The sequence below is a fragment of the Rhinoraja longicauda genome, chromosome 11 (genome assembly GCF_053455715.1).
Source record: "Rhinoraja longicauda isolate Sanriku21f chromosome 11, sRhiLon1.1, whole genome shotgun sequence".
Classification (NCBI taxonomy): domain Eukaryota; kingdom Metazoa; phylum Chordata; class Chondrichthyes; order Rajiformes; family Arhynchobatidae; genus Rhinoraja; species Rhinoraja longicauda.
In genome coordinates, this window is record NC_135963.1 from 11,361,064 (window position 1) to 11,375,174 (window position 14,111).

At 43.9% G+C, this 14,111-nt stretch overlaps 1 protein-coding gene across 1 annotated transcript; it reads left to right on the forward strand.

Annotated features, from left to right (window-relative positions):
* The first annotated feature begins 453 nt into the window (after nt 1–453).
* On the forward strand, nt 454–13,893 carry LOC144598207 (tartrate-resistant acid phosphatase type 5-like). The gene is made up of 6 exons (XM_078408093.1): nt 454–526; nt 6,236–6,265; nt 7,474–7,667; nt 8,783–8,910; nt 11,431–11,622; nt 13,803–13,893. Exons 1-6 carry the CDS (start codon nt 454–456, stop codon nt 13,891–13,893), a joined length of 708 nt encoding a protein of 235 aa, XP_078264219.1.
* Nucleotides 13,894–14,111: the final 218 nt, after the last annotated feature.

The window sequence follows — 14,111 nt, forward strand, 5'->3', positions numbered from 1 at the left end:
GTGCGATACTGTTAATCAACATTCTGTTGCCTTTGTTCTTGAAGTCTTTTGCAACATCCGATTATGATGTAATGTTCTATGAGCCAAAACAATGTTAGTTTACAATGTAATGTGAAATTTCTTAGTTGTGGTATTAATTTTACGGCTTTCATAATGTCTTCCCCTTTTAAAAGGAAAAACTTATATCAGCAATATATTTCTGGATTTCCTGTCCTAACTGCCCTAACAAGCAGGCTTTCTGCTAAAGTTAGTTCCATTAGACGATAGTGGTTGCTGGGCGCGTGTTTCTAGTGCAACCATTATTTCTTTTCTGGTTTTTGTGTCAATTTATTACTTTTTAAGGATTTTGGTGTCAGTTTCGAAAGAATCAAGTGCAGGTAAAATCAAACTATGCTGCAAGTGAGTTAGGTTTCGTCGCACGTTCTGCTGGGTCTGTTTCCCTACTGCTTGATCATGGGCCAGTTTGAACAAATGCTTTACATGGCAATAGCTTATTTGCTATTTGTACAGTCCTATCCACAAAAAGGTAAGTTGTGTTTGCATTACATTTGTTAACACGTATGTTTTCCTAATATTTTTCTGCAAATTCTAATTGCATCACTTAGAAATGCTTTGATAAAGGCTAGATTTTGCTTAAGTTTATTCAAAATGTGATGTACAGCGTCCTCCATAACGTTTGGGACAAAGACCCATCATTTATTTATTTGCCTCTGTACTCCACAATTTGAGATTTGTAATAGAAAAAAATCACATGTGGTTAAAGTGCACATTGTCATGTTTTAATAAAGGCCATTTTTATACATTTTGGTTTCACCATGTAGAAATTACAGCAGTGTTTATACACCGATCAGCAAAAACATTATGACCACCTGCCTAATATGCTGTTGGTCCTCCATGTGCTGCCAAAACAGCGCCAACCCGCTGAGGCATGGATTCTACAAGACCCCAGAAGGTGTCCTGTGGTATCTGGCTCCAAAACATTAGCAGCAGATCCTTCAAGTCCTGTAAGTTGTGAGGTGGAGCCACCGTGGATCGGACTTGTTGTTCCAGCACATCCCACAGATGCTCAATCGGATTGAGATCTGGAAAATTTGGAGGCCAGGGCAACACCGTGAACACTTCATCATGTTCCTCAAACCATTCCCGAACAATGTGTGCAGTGTGGCAAGGCGCATTATCCTGCTGAAAGAGGCCACTGCCATCAGGGAATACCATTGCCATGAAGGAGTGTACCTGGTCTGCAACGATGTTTAGGTAGGTGACACATGTCAAATTGACGTCCACATGAATGGCCGGACCCAGGGTTTCCCAGCAGAACATTGTCCAGAGCATCACACTCCCTCCACAGGCTTGTCGTCTTCCCACAGTCGGTTCGGAGCAGACGGCATAGCCTTCGCTGCCCTCGCACATCGATGAGCCTTAGGTGCCCAACACCCTGTCGCCAGTTTGTGGTTTGTCCCTCCTTGGGCCACTGTCAGTAGGTACTCGCCACTGCTGACCGGGAGCACCCATAAGCCTTGCCTTTTCAGAGATGCTCTGACAGTCGTCTGGCCATAACAATTTGGCCCTTGTCAAAGTCGCTCAGGTCTTTGCTCCTGCCCATTTCTCCTGCATCCAACACATCAACTTCAAGAACTGTTCACTTGCTGCCTAATATATCCCACCCCTTGACAGGTGCCATTGTAACAAGATAACCAATGTTATTCACTTCACCTGTCAGTGGTCATAATGTTTTGGCTGATCGGTGTACATAGTCCCCCCCCATTTCAGGGCACCATAATGTTTGGGACACAGCAATGTCATGTAATTGAAAGTAGTCATGTTTAGTATTTTGTTGCATATCCTTTGCATGCATGACTGCTTGAAGTCTGCGATTCATGGACATCAGTTGCTGGGTGTCTTCTCTCTGCCAGGCCTATATTGCAGCTATCTTTAGCTTATGCTTGTTTTGGGGGCTAGTCCCCTTCAGTTTTCTCTTCAGCATATAAAAGTCGTGCTCAAATCGGTTCAGATCGGGTGATTGACTTGACCATTTTTTAGCTTTGAAAAACTCCTTTGTTGCTTTAGCTGTATGTTTGGGATCATTATCGGCCAAGGAATTTTGAGGCATTTGTTTGAGCTTGAGCAGATAGGATGTGTCTATACATTTCAGAATTCATTATGCTACTACCATCAGCAGTTGTATCATCAATGAAGATAAGTGAGCCAGTACCTTCAGCAGCCATACATGCCCAGGCCATAACACCCCCACCACTGTGTTTCACAGATGTGGTATGCTTTGGATTTTGGGCATTTCCTTTTCTCCTCCATACTTTGCTCGCCATCACTCTGATATAAGTTAATCTCTGTCTCATCTGTCCACAAGACCTTTTTCCAGAACTGTTGTTGCCCTTTTAAGTACTTAACAAACTGTAACCTGGCCATCCAGTGTAGCCTCTGTATTTCTATTCATGAAGTCTTCTCCGGACAGTGGCCATTGACAAATCCACACCCGACTCCTGAAGAGTGTTTCTGATCTGTCGGAAAGGTGTTTGGGGATTTTTCTTTATTATAGAGAGAATTCTTCTGTCATCAGCTGTGAAGGTCTTCCTTGGCCTGCCAGTCCCTTTGAGATTAGTAAGCTCACCAGTGCTCTCTTCTTAATGATGTTCCAAACAGTTGATTTTGGTAAGCCTAAGGTTTGGCTGATGTCTCTAACAGTTTTATTCTTGTTTCTGAGTCTCATAATGGCTTCTTTGACTTTCATTGGCACAACTTTGGTCCTCATGTTGATCAACTCAACAGCAATAAAAGTTTCCAAAGGTGATAAAAAGACTGGAGGAAAGGGTAGGTGCTGAGAGCTCTCTTATACCGGCTTTAAGGAGGCAATTATACACACCTCAGCAATTACAAACGGCTGTGAAGCCATGTGTTTCAAACATTATGGTGCCCTGAAATGGGGGGACTATATAAACACAGCTGTAATTTCTACATGGTGAAACCAAAATGTATAAAAATGGCCTTTAATAAAATCTGACAATGTGCACTTTAACCACATGTGGGTTTTTTTTCTATTACAAATCTCAAATTGTGGACTACCGAGGTGAATAAATAAATGATGGGTCTTTGTCCCAAACATTATGGAGGGCATTGGATATCTTGTTTCTGCAATGTACGTGTGTCATACAGCTTGGAAACAGGCCCTTTGGGCCAACTTGCCCACGCTGACCAACATGAAAAGACATTGTCAAAATGGCTTTCCAATGAGCAACAGCAGTGTGTATCTATGATAAATGGAAAGGTGGCAGGGTTTCTCTCACTTTTGATGGAAATGTGTTTCCATTTCATGTAATTGCCCAAGAGTATCAATGCTGGCAAATTTCAGTCCACTATCAGCTGACTATTGGCACTTATTAGCATGCATGTGACTTGGCCAAGGGTAAGGATATTACCTGGGAAATCTTTGGTATATGTAGTTCAACAAGTGAGTCACTGGGATATTTATGAAGATCTTACAATCTATTGGAAATGTATTATAAAACAAACTACATCCATGTCAATTCTTTCATCTTGTCCTTACAAACTTTTATCAGTATTCAATAACGTATAGTTGCCTATTTAACATCAAACTCATTTACAGTTGCCCCTTTTAAATAATAATATATTCCTTTATTCGTCCCACACCGGGGAAATTTACAGTGTTACAGCAGCAAAGTGGACAGCAAGAGAGCAAGAGATCATTCATTATAAATATAAGATGCATAAATTGTCATCTGTTTTCTGTGTGTTCTTGGGTGTTATTGTTGACTCGTCTGCTGGGAGCAGTGCTGGTTGTGCAGTCTCACAGCAGCGGGAAGGAAGGATCTCCTATATCTCTCCTTCACGCACTTCGGGTGAAGGAGTCTGTCACTGAAGGAGCTACTCAGTGCAGTGACAATGTCGTGCATGGGGTGGGAGTCGTTGTCCAGCAGTGATGTTAACTTTGCCATCATCCTCCTCTCTCCCACCACCTGCACTGAGTCGAGGAGGCAACCCAGGCCTTCCTGACCAGTTTGTCGAGTCTCTTCCCTTCCGCCGCTGAGATATTGCTGCTCCAGCAGACCACTCCATAGAAGATGGCCGATGCAACCACCGTGTTGTAGAAGGTTCATAGGAGAGCCCCCTGCACTCCAAAGGACCTGAGTCTGCATAGCAGATAAATTCTGCTCTGGCCCTTTATGGATAGCGCATCGGTGTTTTCAGTCCAGTCTAGTTTATTGTTGAGATAGATCCCCAGGTACATAAGACTCCACCCTCTCGATATCCATTCCCTGGATGTTCACCGGTGTCAGGGGGACCTGGCTGCGCCTGCGGAAATCGACCACTATCTCCCTGGTTTTCCCTGCGTTGATCCGGAGGCAGTTCCACTGGCACCAGTCCACAAACTCCTTGATCAGTTCTCTGTATGCACTGTCCTCGTCGCCCATGATGAAGCCGACGATGGCAGAGTCGTCAGAGAACCTCTGTAGATAGGAGTCTGCAGGGCTGTGCCTGAAGTCCGCATTGTACAGGGTGAATAAGAATGGTGCTAGCACTGTTCCCTGCGGAACCCCAGTGCTGCAGACCACCCTGTCCGAGACCAGGTCCTTTGTCCTTGTCGGCTGGTGAGGTAGTCCAGAATCCAGGATGTGAGGTGGTGATCCACTCCTGTGCGCTCCAGCTTGCCCCCCAGAAGCCCCGGCTGGATGGTGTTGAATGTACTGGAGAAATCAAAGAACATGATTCTCACAGTGCTATCCGGCCTCTCCAGGTGTGAGCGAGCTCTGTTCCGCAGGTAGATGATGGCGTCCTCCACCCCGATGCGAGTCTGGCAGGCAAACTGCAGCAAATCCATTGATGGTCTCACCAGGGGGCGGAGATGGGCGAGGACCAGACGCTCCAGTGTCTTCATCAGGTGTGATGTCAGTGGCACCGGCCTGTAGCTGTTGAGTTCCTTCGGGTGCGGTGTCTTTGGTACCGGTACCACGCAGGATGTTTTCCACAGCTGTGGAACTCTCCCCAGTTTCAGGCTCAGATTGAAGACTTGCTCCACTATTCCGCACAGCTGGTCTGCACAGGACTTGAGGAGCTTCGAGCTGATGCCATCCGGACCAGCCGCCTTCCTCGCATTGATCTTCCTGAGCTCATTCCTCACCTGGTCTGTGGAGAAAGACAGATTGGAGCACAGGAGCTGGGTGCTCAGGGGTGTGAGGAGGAGGAGGGGGTGTGGGGGAGGGGGATGGTGGGGTTGGGGCAGTAGAAGTAGAAGCAGTGGGTGGTGACTGGTGACAGTGGGCAGTGTACTGGACGTGCAGACAAGGGGGGCTGCAGCTTTTCACAACCCACATTGTTAAGGAAAATACATTGACTTATATCATCAAATTAGCAATAAAATATCAGAGAGACTTCTTGGTCTACAGACTATATTTCAGTATAAAAACATTGAATTAGATTTATTAATAATACTGAAGATAGACATAAAAAGCTGGAGTAATTCAGTGGGACAGGCAGCATCTCTGGAGAGAAGGAATGGGTGACGCTTCGGGTCAAGACCCTTCTCCAGACCCGAAACATCACCCATTTCTTCTCTCCAGAGATGTTGCCTGTCCCACTGAATTACTCCAGCTTTTTATGTCTATCTTCGTGGTAAACCACCTACTGCAGTTCCTTCTGACACATTATTAATAATACCCTTGTACTGTTGTAAAGGTTTACTGTATTCCAATATATGAACCAGGTGTGGTGATACAGTGTATAGGAAGGAACTACAGATGCTGGTTTAAACCAAAGATAGACACAAACTGCTGGAGTAACTCAACGAGACAGGCAGCATCTCTAGCGAGAAGGAATGGATGGCGTTTTGGGTCGCACAAAATGCTGGAGTAACTCAGCAGGACACCATCCTCCCCACCCAAGTCACACCAGCGTTTGTTCTCACTAAGCAATAGCTGACAATGATCTGTTAGGAGACCAAACCTGCACACAATACTTGAGACCACATCTGGAGTATTGTGTGCAGTTTTGGTCTCCTAATTTGAGGAAGGACGTCCTTGCTATTGAGGCAGTGCAGCGTAGGTTCACAAGATTAATCCCTGGGATGGAGGGACTGTCATATGAGTGTGAGAGAGAAGTAAAAAGGGATAATTGATTTAAACTAAGGACCATGAGAAATAGCTGACCCGACTGTGCTCGGCTAGATAAGAACCGCAAGAACAAATGGTGACATTCCAAGGATAAGGGCAAGATATCCAAAGAACTAGCAGAGAGAGCACAAGATAACCAGAGCACTAGGAGAGTGGGCAAGATATCCAAAGAACTAGGAGAGAAGGCATGAACTACTCTGTACTGCGCCTGCCTAATGAGATAAATGAATATTGCAAAAACGCCCCGCATGACAAGATGCCTCATTTAAATGCACATGCGATGTATGATGTGGGAGGCAACAGGGGCGGTGTCGTTAGATTGAGCACCTCAGTGCTCCGATTGGAAGGAGTCCAGAGGGGAGGAATTTAAGGTGTGACAATTGTAAAGTGAAGTGAATAAAAAGAAGGGATTTTCCCGACCTCGGTGTGTCTTGAGAGGGAAGGCACCCAACTCTGCAGACTTGCAAATAAAATACTTGTTTCTCTAGATTGTCTCGAGCATCGTGATTGTGAGCACTCACATTTGCATCTCACATGAGGAAAGATTGGAAAGACTAGGCTTGTATTCACTGGAGTTTAGAAGGATGAGAGGGGATCTTATAGAGATGTATAAAATCATAAAAGGATTAGACAAGCTAGATGCAGGAAAAATGTTCCCATTGTTGGGGGAGTCCAGAACCAGGACTCCCCCAACACAGTCTAAGAATAAAGGGGAGGCCATTTAAAACTGAGGTGAGAAGAAACTTTTTCACCCAGAGAGTTGTGAATTTGTGGAATTCTCTGCCACAGAAGGCAGTGGAGGCCAATTCACTGGATGAATTTAAAAGAGAGTTAGATAGGGCTCTAGGGTCTAGTGGAATCAAGGGATTTGGGGAGAAGGCAGGCACAGGTTACTGATTGTGGAAGATCAGCCATGATCACAATGAATGGCGGTGCTGGCTCGAAGGGCCAAATGGCCTCCTCCTGCACCTATTTTCTATGTTTCTACGTTTCCCTTTAACACTGTTACTTTTTTGCATATCTTTCATTCATTTGTTCTATATCTCTCTACATCATCGTCTATATCTCGTTTCCCTGTCTCACGACTTTCAGTCTGAAGAAAGTTTTCGACCCAAAACGTCACCCAATCCTTCTCTCCAGAGATGCTACCTATCCCGCCGCTGAGTTACTCCAGCATTTTGTGTCTAGTGATAGTGTTATTAATTGTTTGTAAAATTAGTCACCAGCCTCTGAGTCGCTAGTAATTGTCAGATACGATGAATTATTTTAATTGCTGATTCTGCTTTTCACAAAGCAATTGCAATTGGACTCATGTGTTCTTTTTAACTGTAAGACAACTCAATTCGATTTATTGCCTTTGGAGATGGGGGAGGCCTTCCTTATCCACCATATGCGACTACTGTCCAGAAAGCTACTGCAAACGAGATGGGGAGAGTTGCCCAGGAGTCAGGAGCAGATTTTGTGTTGAACGTCGGAGATAACTTTTACTACCGCGGTGTAAAGAATGTAAACGACTTCAGATTTAAGGTAAATAATTATTAGCTCATAAGTCATCAAAGAGGAGGTAAAATCATTGTCCTCATAATACTTTGTTTTCAAGAATGCTCAGGATTCATGGAAAAATTATTCTGGAACACTAAGTTGGCTGAACATTAAGTTATAAAATATTTTACCTAAGTCAAAATTTGTCTTTTTTAATGGAGACACATTTAACTGCAAATGTTGGAATCTTCAGCAAAAGTCAAAAATTGTTTACAAAAACAGGATTGCAAACACAAAGTTGCTGGAGAATCTCAGTGGGTCAGGCAGCATCTGTGGAACGAATGGACAGACAACGTTTTGGGTCGTGAATCTTCTTCCGATGATCTGGACATCAGTCCAAAGAAGGTTTCAAAAAATGGCTGCCTGACCCATTGAATTCCTCCAGGACTTTGTGTTTTGATTCCTCAAAAAAACAGCCACACAGCTGTTGTAAAACAATTTTTTTAAAGAGGCAATTAAAGTCAGGGTAATGAGCCAGAAGGATCAATATAATTTGATCACATTTTGCATTGTAATAGTTACTTTTTATCACTTGGACTCTCAGTGGTTAAACGGAAGCAGCACGGTGGTACAGCCGGTAGAGCTGCTGCCTCACAGCGCCAGAGAATCTGCATTCGATCCTGGCCTGGGGTACTGTCTATGTGGCGTTTGCACGTTCTCCTGCTTTGGTTTCCTCCGGGTGCTCCGGTTTTCTCCCATCTCCCAAAAACATGCAGATTTACAGGTTACTTGTCCTCTGTAAATTGCTCGTAATGTGCAGGGAGTGGATGTAAAAGTGTGATAACATAGAACGAGGATGAATGGGTGACCAGTGGTTGGCATGTGCTCGAAACTTTAGAATTTTTTGCAGCTAGAATATTGAATAAACATGATGAGCACATAAAGTTAACATGGAGACAACACAAGTGAAAATCACCTGTTCGAAAATACTTTGCAAGTCATAGTTTCTAATCAAATTTATCTCAGTAAACTGCTTCTCTTTTAACTCTTATTAGTTAACTATTCATCTGATTTGCCTTAAAATTCTCACACATTGCCAAATTAAATCCTTCCTCTATCACAGATATACTAAGTAGCTGATCTTATTTTTACTTGAATAGGAAACATTTGAGAATGTATTTACAGCTCCTTCCATTGTCAATATACCGTGGTATATTCTGGCAGGAAATCACGATCATTTGGGTAACGTGTCAGCACAGATTGCTTATTCAAGGATATCTAAGAGATGGTAAGTGATTTTCAACATCTGCTCGTTAACACTAATTAACACTTATAATGAGGTGGTATCAATTGCAGTGCATGTTTCCTTGGTGTCAACTTTCTCAGCAGCCTGGAAATGGACAGTTTTAATCATTAATGCACTCCAGGGAAACAATACGTACGTAGCTAAACTATCCAAGGAATCTACGTCATATGGAAAAGTCAATTTTATGAAATAAACAGATGTGGAAACCTATTAATGATTTTAGCCGCCGTTCCTACTTGCCATGGGAGCTGTGGAGTTTTTAAAAACTTAGCCTGAAATGTCAGTTTATTCGATAATGATTATTCCCCTTAAAAGGGTTGTCATCTAGACATGATCTAATATTTTGTGATCAACAACCAACCCTACCACTTGCCCTCCTCATCTTCTAGATCATAACTTTGCAAAGTTCATTGATTAGATTTTTGCTATATTTCCAGTACATTGTAATCTAAAAAACCTTTGGTAAATGGTTGTTGGTTTATTTTTGTCACGTGTAGCGAGAGAGGGTGAAAATTTTTGTTTGCGCTCTGTCCAGGTAAATCATTCATGCATGTGTACAATCAAACTGTACAGGAGTACAAAATGTGCAGACAGAGCCAGGACACAGAGTGAATAATATGTTACATCTACAGAGCAAGTGCAGATAAAAATAGTGCAAAGGTCACAACAAGGTAGATTGGGAGTTTGGGGAATTCTTTCTTGGCTTAAGTTTAGTTTAGCGATACAGCGCGGAAACAGGCCCTTCAGCCCACCGGGTCCGCGCCGACCAGCGATCCCTGCAAATTAACGCGATCCTACACCCACTAGGGACGATTTTTACATTTACCCAGCCAATTAACCTACAGACCTGTACGTCTTTGGAGTGTGGGAGAAAACTGAAGATCTCGGAGAAAACCCACGCAGGTCACGGGGAGAACGTACAAACTTTGTACAGACAGCATCCGTAGTCGGGATCGAACCCGGATCTCCGGCGCTGCAAGGCAGCAACTCTACCACTGCGCCACCCATTAAGGATAAAATATAACTTTAGATTTTTTTTAGATTTAGAGATACAGCGTGGTAACAGGCCCTTCGGCCCACCGAGTCCGCGCCGCCCAGCGATCCCCGCACATTAACAGTATCCTACACACACTAGGGACAATTTTTACATTTACCCAGTCAATTAACCTACATACCTGTACGTCTTTGGGGGCATGGAAGGAGGTGAGCAAACATGGGCCTGCCCTTTCCATTGCTTATTCAAAGCCAATGCGTTCACTGGCCAATGCTGCCCTCAAGCACAAAAAGCAAATAGGGTCTCAGGAGACAGCCCGGTTTTCAGGTCAGGAATCATTCCTCAGGCAGCTACACTGTCGGTGCTCGTTGCAGTTGCTGATTGTTCTTCAGTTCTCAGATGAATCAGTTACTTGGATGAACTTCATGTCACCTCAGCTTTCTTGGAAACATGTCATGGGGCTGTGAACTTAAAATCTTATTCCCTTTCCTGTTGGTGCTCCCCAAGATGCCATCAGCAGCTCACGGATCATTGTGATGAGCTTTCCACTTGCTCCCATGGTCCCACAATGTGTGGAGAGTGAGTGGGAGGAAGATGAAGATGAAGCGTCGTGCCAAATGAAGGAGACAAACTGAGGGAGTGGGAGGAGAGAAAGAGGGACTAAATGACCAGACAGTGAGCTCATCAGAGTTCCATCAGCAATTAGTTAGTATTTGTGTGGTCTTTTCTTCAGGGAGGAATAATTACAGAAACAGCCACTCTGAACACCTTCAGAGTTTCTTGCAGCTTGTGGGGAGGAGGGGGGGGGGGGGGGGGGGGGGGGGGGGAGAGGAATGGCACGTCAGGATTGCTCTGTAGTTGGTGATAAGATGGTTCAGTTGCCTGATAACAGCTCAGGGGAAACCCTCCCTGATTCTGGAGGTGTGCACTTCCACACTTCACTCTTGTTGTTCGTCACTTGTTAAGTAAGACCAGGACATCTATGTTGCAGTTTGTGTACGGAAGTAGCTAATTAGACCAAATGGGCTTGAAGATTCTCTCCGTGCAGGGGGCAGATGAGTAAGGATGCTGTACCATCAGTGGTTCTTGATTTTCGAGATTCTCTTTTACTCTTTGCTTCCTCCGTTCTAGCTTCCTCATACGAAGGAGCACACGTTTTTATTGAGGTTTTGCCAAACAGAATGATCCATTGCTTGTTGTTCCCAATCGTGAGTGACAGCGTTTTAAACATCTGTACAAAAGCTCAGGAAATTACAATCCAGTCTGCTTGAAGTGGCAAATAAAAGCTTTTGTTCTCAAGGGTCTGGACCTGAGGTTAGTCAGAAAAGTGCTGGAGTAACTCAGCGGGTCAGGCAACATCTCTGGAGACTTTGTGTGCTTTTTTTATCAACCAGCATCTGCATTTCCTTGTGTCCCAACTCCGAGGTTACCTCGAGTTCAGTTGTAAAGAGCTGGTGTTGTTTTTGTTGTTGAGTGCAGAACTGAATGAATGATACCCTTTGTCACAGGAACTTTCCAGATCTCTACTACGAGTTGTCTTTCAAGATTCCGAATACCGACGTTTCTGCCACCATTCTGATGATTGACACCGTTGTGATCTGTGGAAACACTTACAAAGGCAATCAACCAAAAGGACCAAAAAAATCTAATTTAGCACAGAAGCAACTTCAGTGGATCCAGGAAAAGCTGGAACGTTCCAGGTAACTTTCTGAAATGATCAGCCATGATCACATTGAATGGCGGTGCTGGCTCGAAGGGCCGAATGGCCTCCTCCTGCACCTATTGTCTATTATCTATTGTCTATTGAAATGCGACTTCCGATAATGAAAAATCCGATCCAGGGTATGTTTTATAAAAACAGAGCAAACCTCTCCTATAGAGTCAAGTTAAAGGCCAGATTGTTTCTAATTAATAAGCATACTTCACAATTCAGGAGATAGACACAAAATGCTGGAGTAACTCAGCGGGTCAGGCAGCATCTCTGGAGAGACCCTTCATCAGACTGGTAAAGGGTCTTTATCAACGCTGACGAAAGGTCGCGACCCGAAACATCACCTATTCCTTTTCTCCGGAGATGCTGCCTGACACTCTGAGTTACACCAGCATTTTGTGTCTGTCTTCGGTGTAAACCAGCATCTGCAGTTCCTTCTTAAGAACTTCACAATTCTGGGTCTGATGATCGCAACACACAACTCACTGAGATGACCCATTGTATAGAAAGATTCAGATGACCTTCCAGAAGTCCAGGCATCAAGTGCAGGGGCCTTATTTATAGAATATAGAACATAGAACAATAGAAACAAGCCCTTCAGCCCTCGATGTCCGTGCTGAACATAGAAACATAGAAAATAGGTGCAGGAGCAGGCCATTTGGCCCTTTGAGCCAGCACCGCCATTCAATATGATCATGGCTGATCGCCCAAAATCAGTACCCTGTTCCTGCTTTCTCCCCATATTCCTTGATTCCGTTAGCCCCAAGGTAAACTAACCAACTCTGCCCACACATGATCAAAATCCCTCCATTCTCTGTATATCCGTGTGCCTATCTAAAAGCTTCTGAAATGCCACTATCGAATCTGTCTCCACCACCAACCCTGGCAGCATGTTCCAAGCACACATCACTCTCAATGTAATAAAACTTGTCCTGCACATTTCCTTTAAAGCTATACTCTCTAGTCTTTGACATTTCAACCTTGGGAAATGAGTTCTGACTGTCTAGAAACATAGAAACATAGAAAGTAGGTGCAGGAGTAGGCCATTCGGCCCTTCGAGCCTGCACCGCCATTCAATATGATCATGGATGATCATCCAACTCAGTATCCTGTACCTGCCTTCTCTCCATACCCCCTGGTCCCTTTAGCCACAAGGGCCACATCTAACTCCATCTTAAATATAGCCAATGAACTGGCCTCAACTACCTTCTGTCGCAGAGAATTCCACAGATTCACCACTCTCTGTGTGAAAAAAAAACGTTCTCATCTCAGTCCTAAAAGACTTCCCCCTTATCCTTAAACTGTGACCCCTTGTTCTGGACTTCCCCAACATCGGGAACAATCTTCCTGCATCTAGCCTGTCCAACCCCTTAAGAATTTTGTAAGTTTCTATAAGATCCCCCCTCAATCTTCTAAATTCCAGCGAGTACAAGCCGAGTCTATCCAGTCTTTCTTCATATGAAAGTCCTGCCATCCCAGGAATCAATCTACCCTATCTATACCTCACAAAATGTTATGTGCCTCTATCAGATCTCCCCTCAGCCTCTGACATTCCAGGGGAAACAATTCGAGTTTGTCCACCTTTCCCAGGTTGCATGGGAGGGCAGTTCCACCCAGTTGCATGCCCATGGTTCCTGCCCATACACACCAGCTGGTCTGGGTGCAATGGGCTTAATCTCGCTGGTCCCCTATGACTCTTCAACTGGGAGTTGGTAGCAAGCCCTATAGGCTAATTTGACCTCGGGTGGCATAGTTCTGAGGCTCTGTACCCAGAATTGTCTGCATTAGCCACAATAACAGGAGGCAAAAATGAGGGCTAAACCTTGGCTTGTGTCAATTAATTTAAACGATTTTTAGAGTCCTGACCCAAAATGTCACCTATCCATTTTCTCCAGAGATGCTGCCTGACCTGCTGAGTACCTCCAGCATTATGCTTCTATCTTCGGTATAAACCAGCATCTGCCATTCCTTTATATTACATTTTGACCATTTTTAGATCTATCTAAAACATTTTAAATCAATCTAAATTATTCAAAATAAAATAATTAATTAACAGATCAAGGGAACTTGGAGGTCATTGAAATGTTAAAATAAAACAATTTACTTTTTGAAAATAATTACTTACTTTAACTTTTGCTTCTAAGTGACCTATAACTTACTGACTATCAGGGTCTTAGAAATGGAGACGGTGACTGACTTTGAAAGGAGGTTGTGTAGACATTTGAGGGAATCAAACTTTCAGTACCTCGCTCGGGCTTAAAGCAGGGTATTGGGACTGCTTTATAAAGAGCCAGCACGGACATAGTGGGCCAAATGGGCTAATTCTGTAAAATAATGTTTCTATATTATCTGCCAGCTGAGAATCCCCATTAAAGTGGATTCAGTTTTTCAATCGTGCCAGCCTGATATGGTAGTGTAAGAAAATAACTGCAGATGCTGGTACAGATCGAAGGTATTTATTCACAGAATGCTGGAGTA

Coding starts and splice junctions, on each gene's coding strand:
- LOC144598207 (XM_078408093.1), top strand. CDS start 454: ATGGGCCAGTTTGAACAAATGCTTTACATGGCAATAGCTTATTTGCTA. Junction 6,266..7,473: donor CCAAAGAACTAGCAGAGAGA/GCACAAGATAAC, acceptor TTTAACTGTAAG/ACAACTCAATTCGATTTATT. Junction 11,623..13,802: donor GAAAAGCTGGAACGTTCCAG/GTAACTTTCTGA, acceptor ACTGACTATCAG/GGTCTTAGAAATGGAGACGG.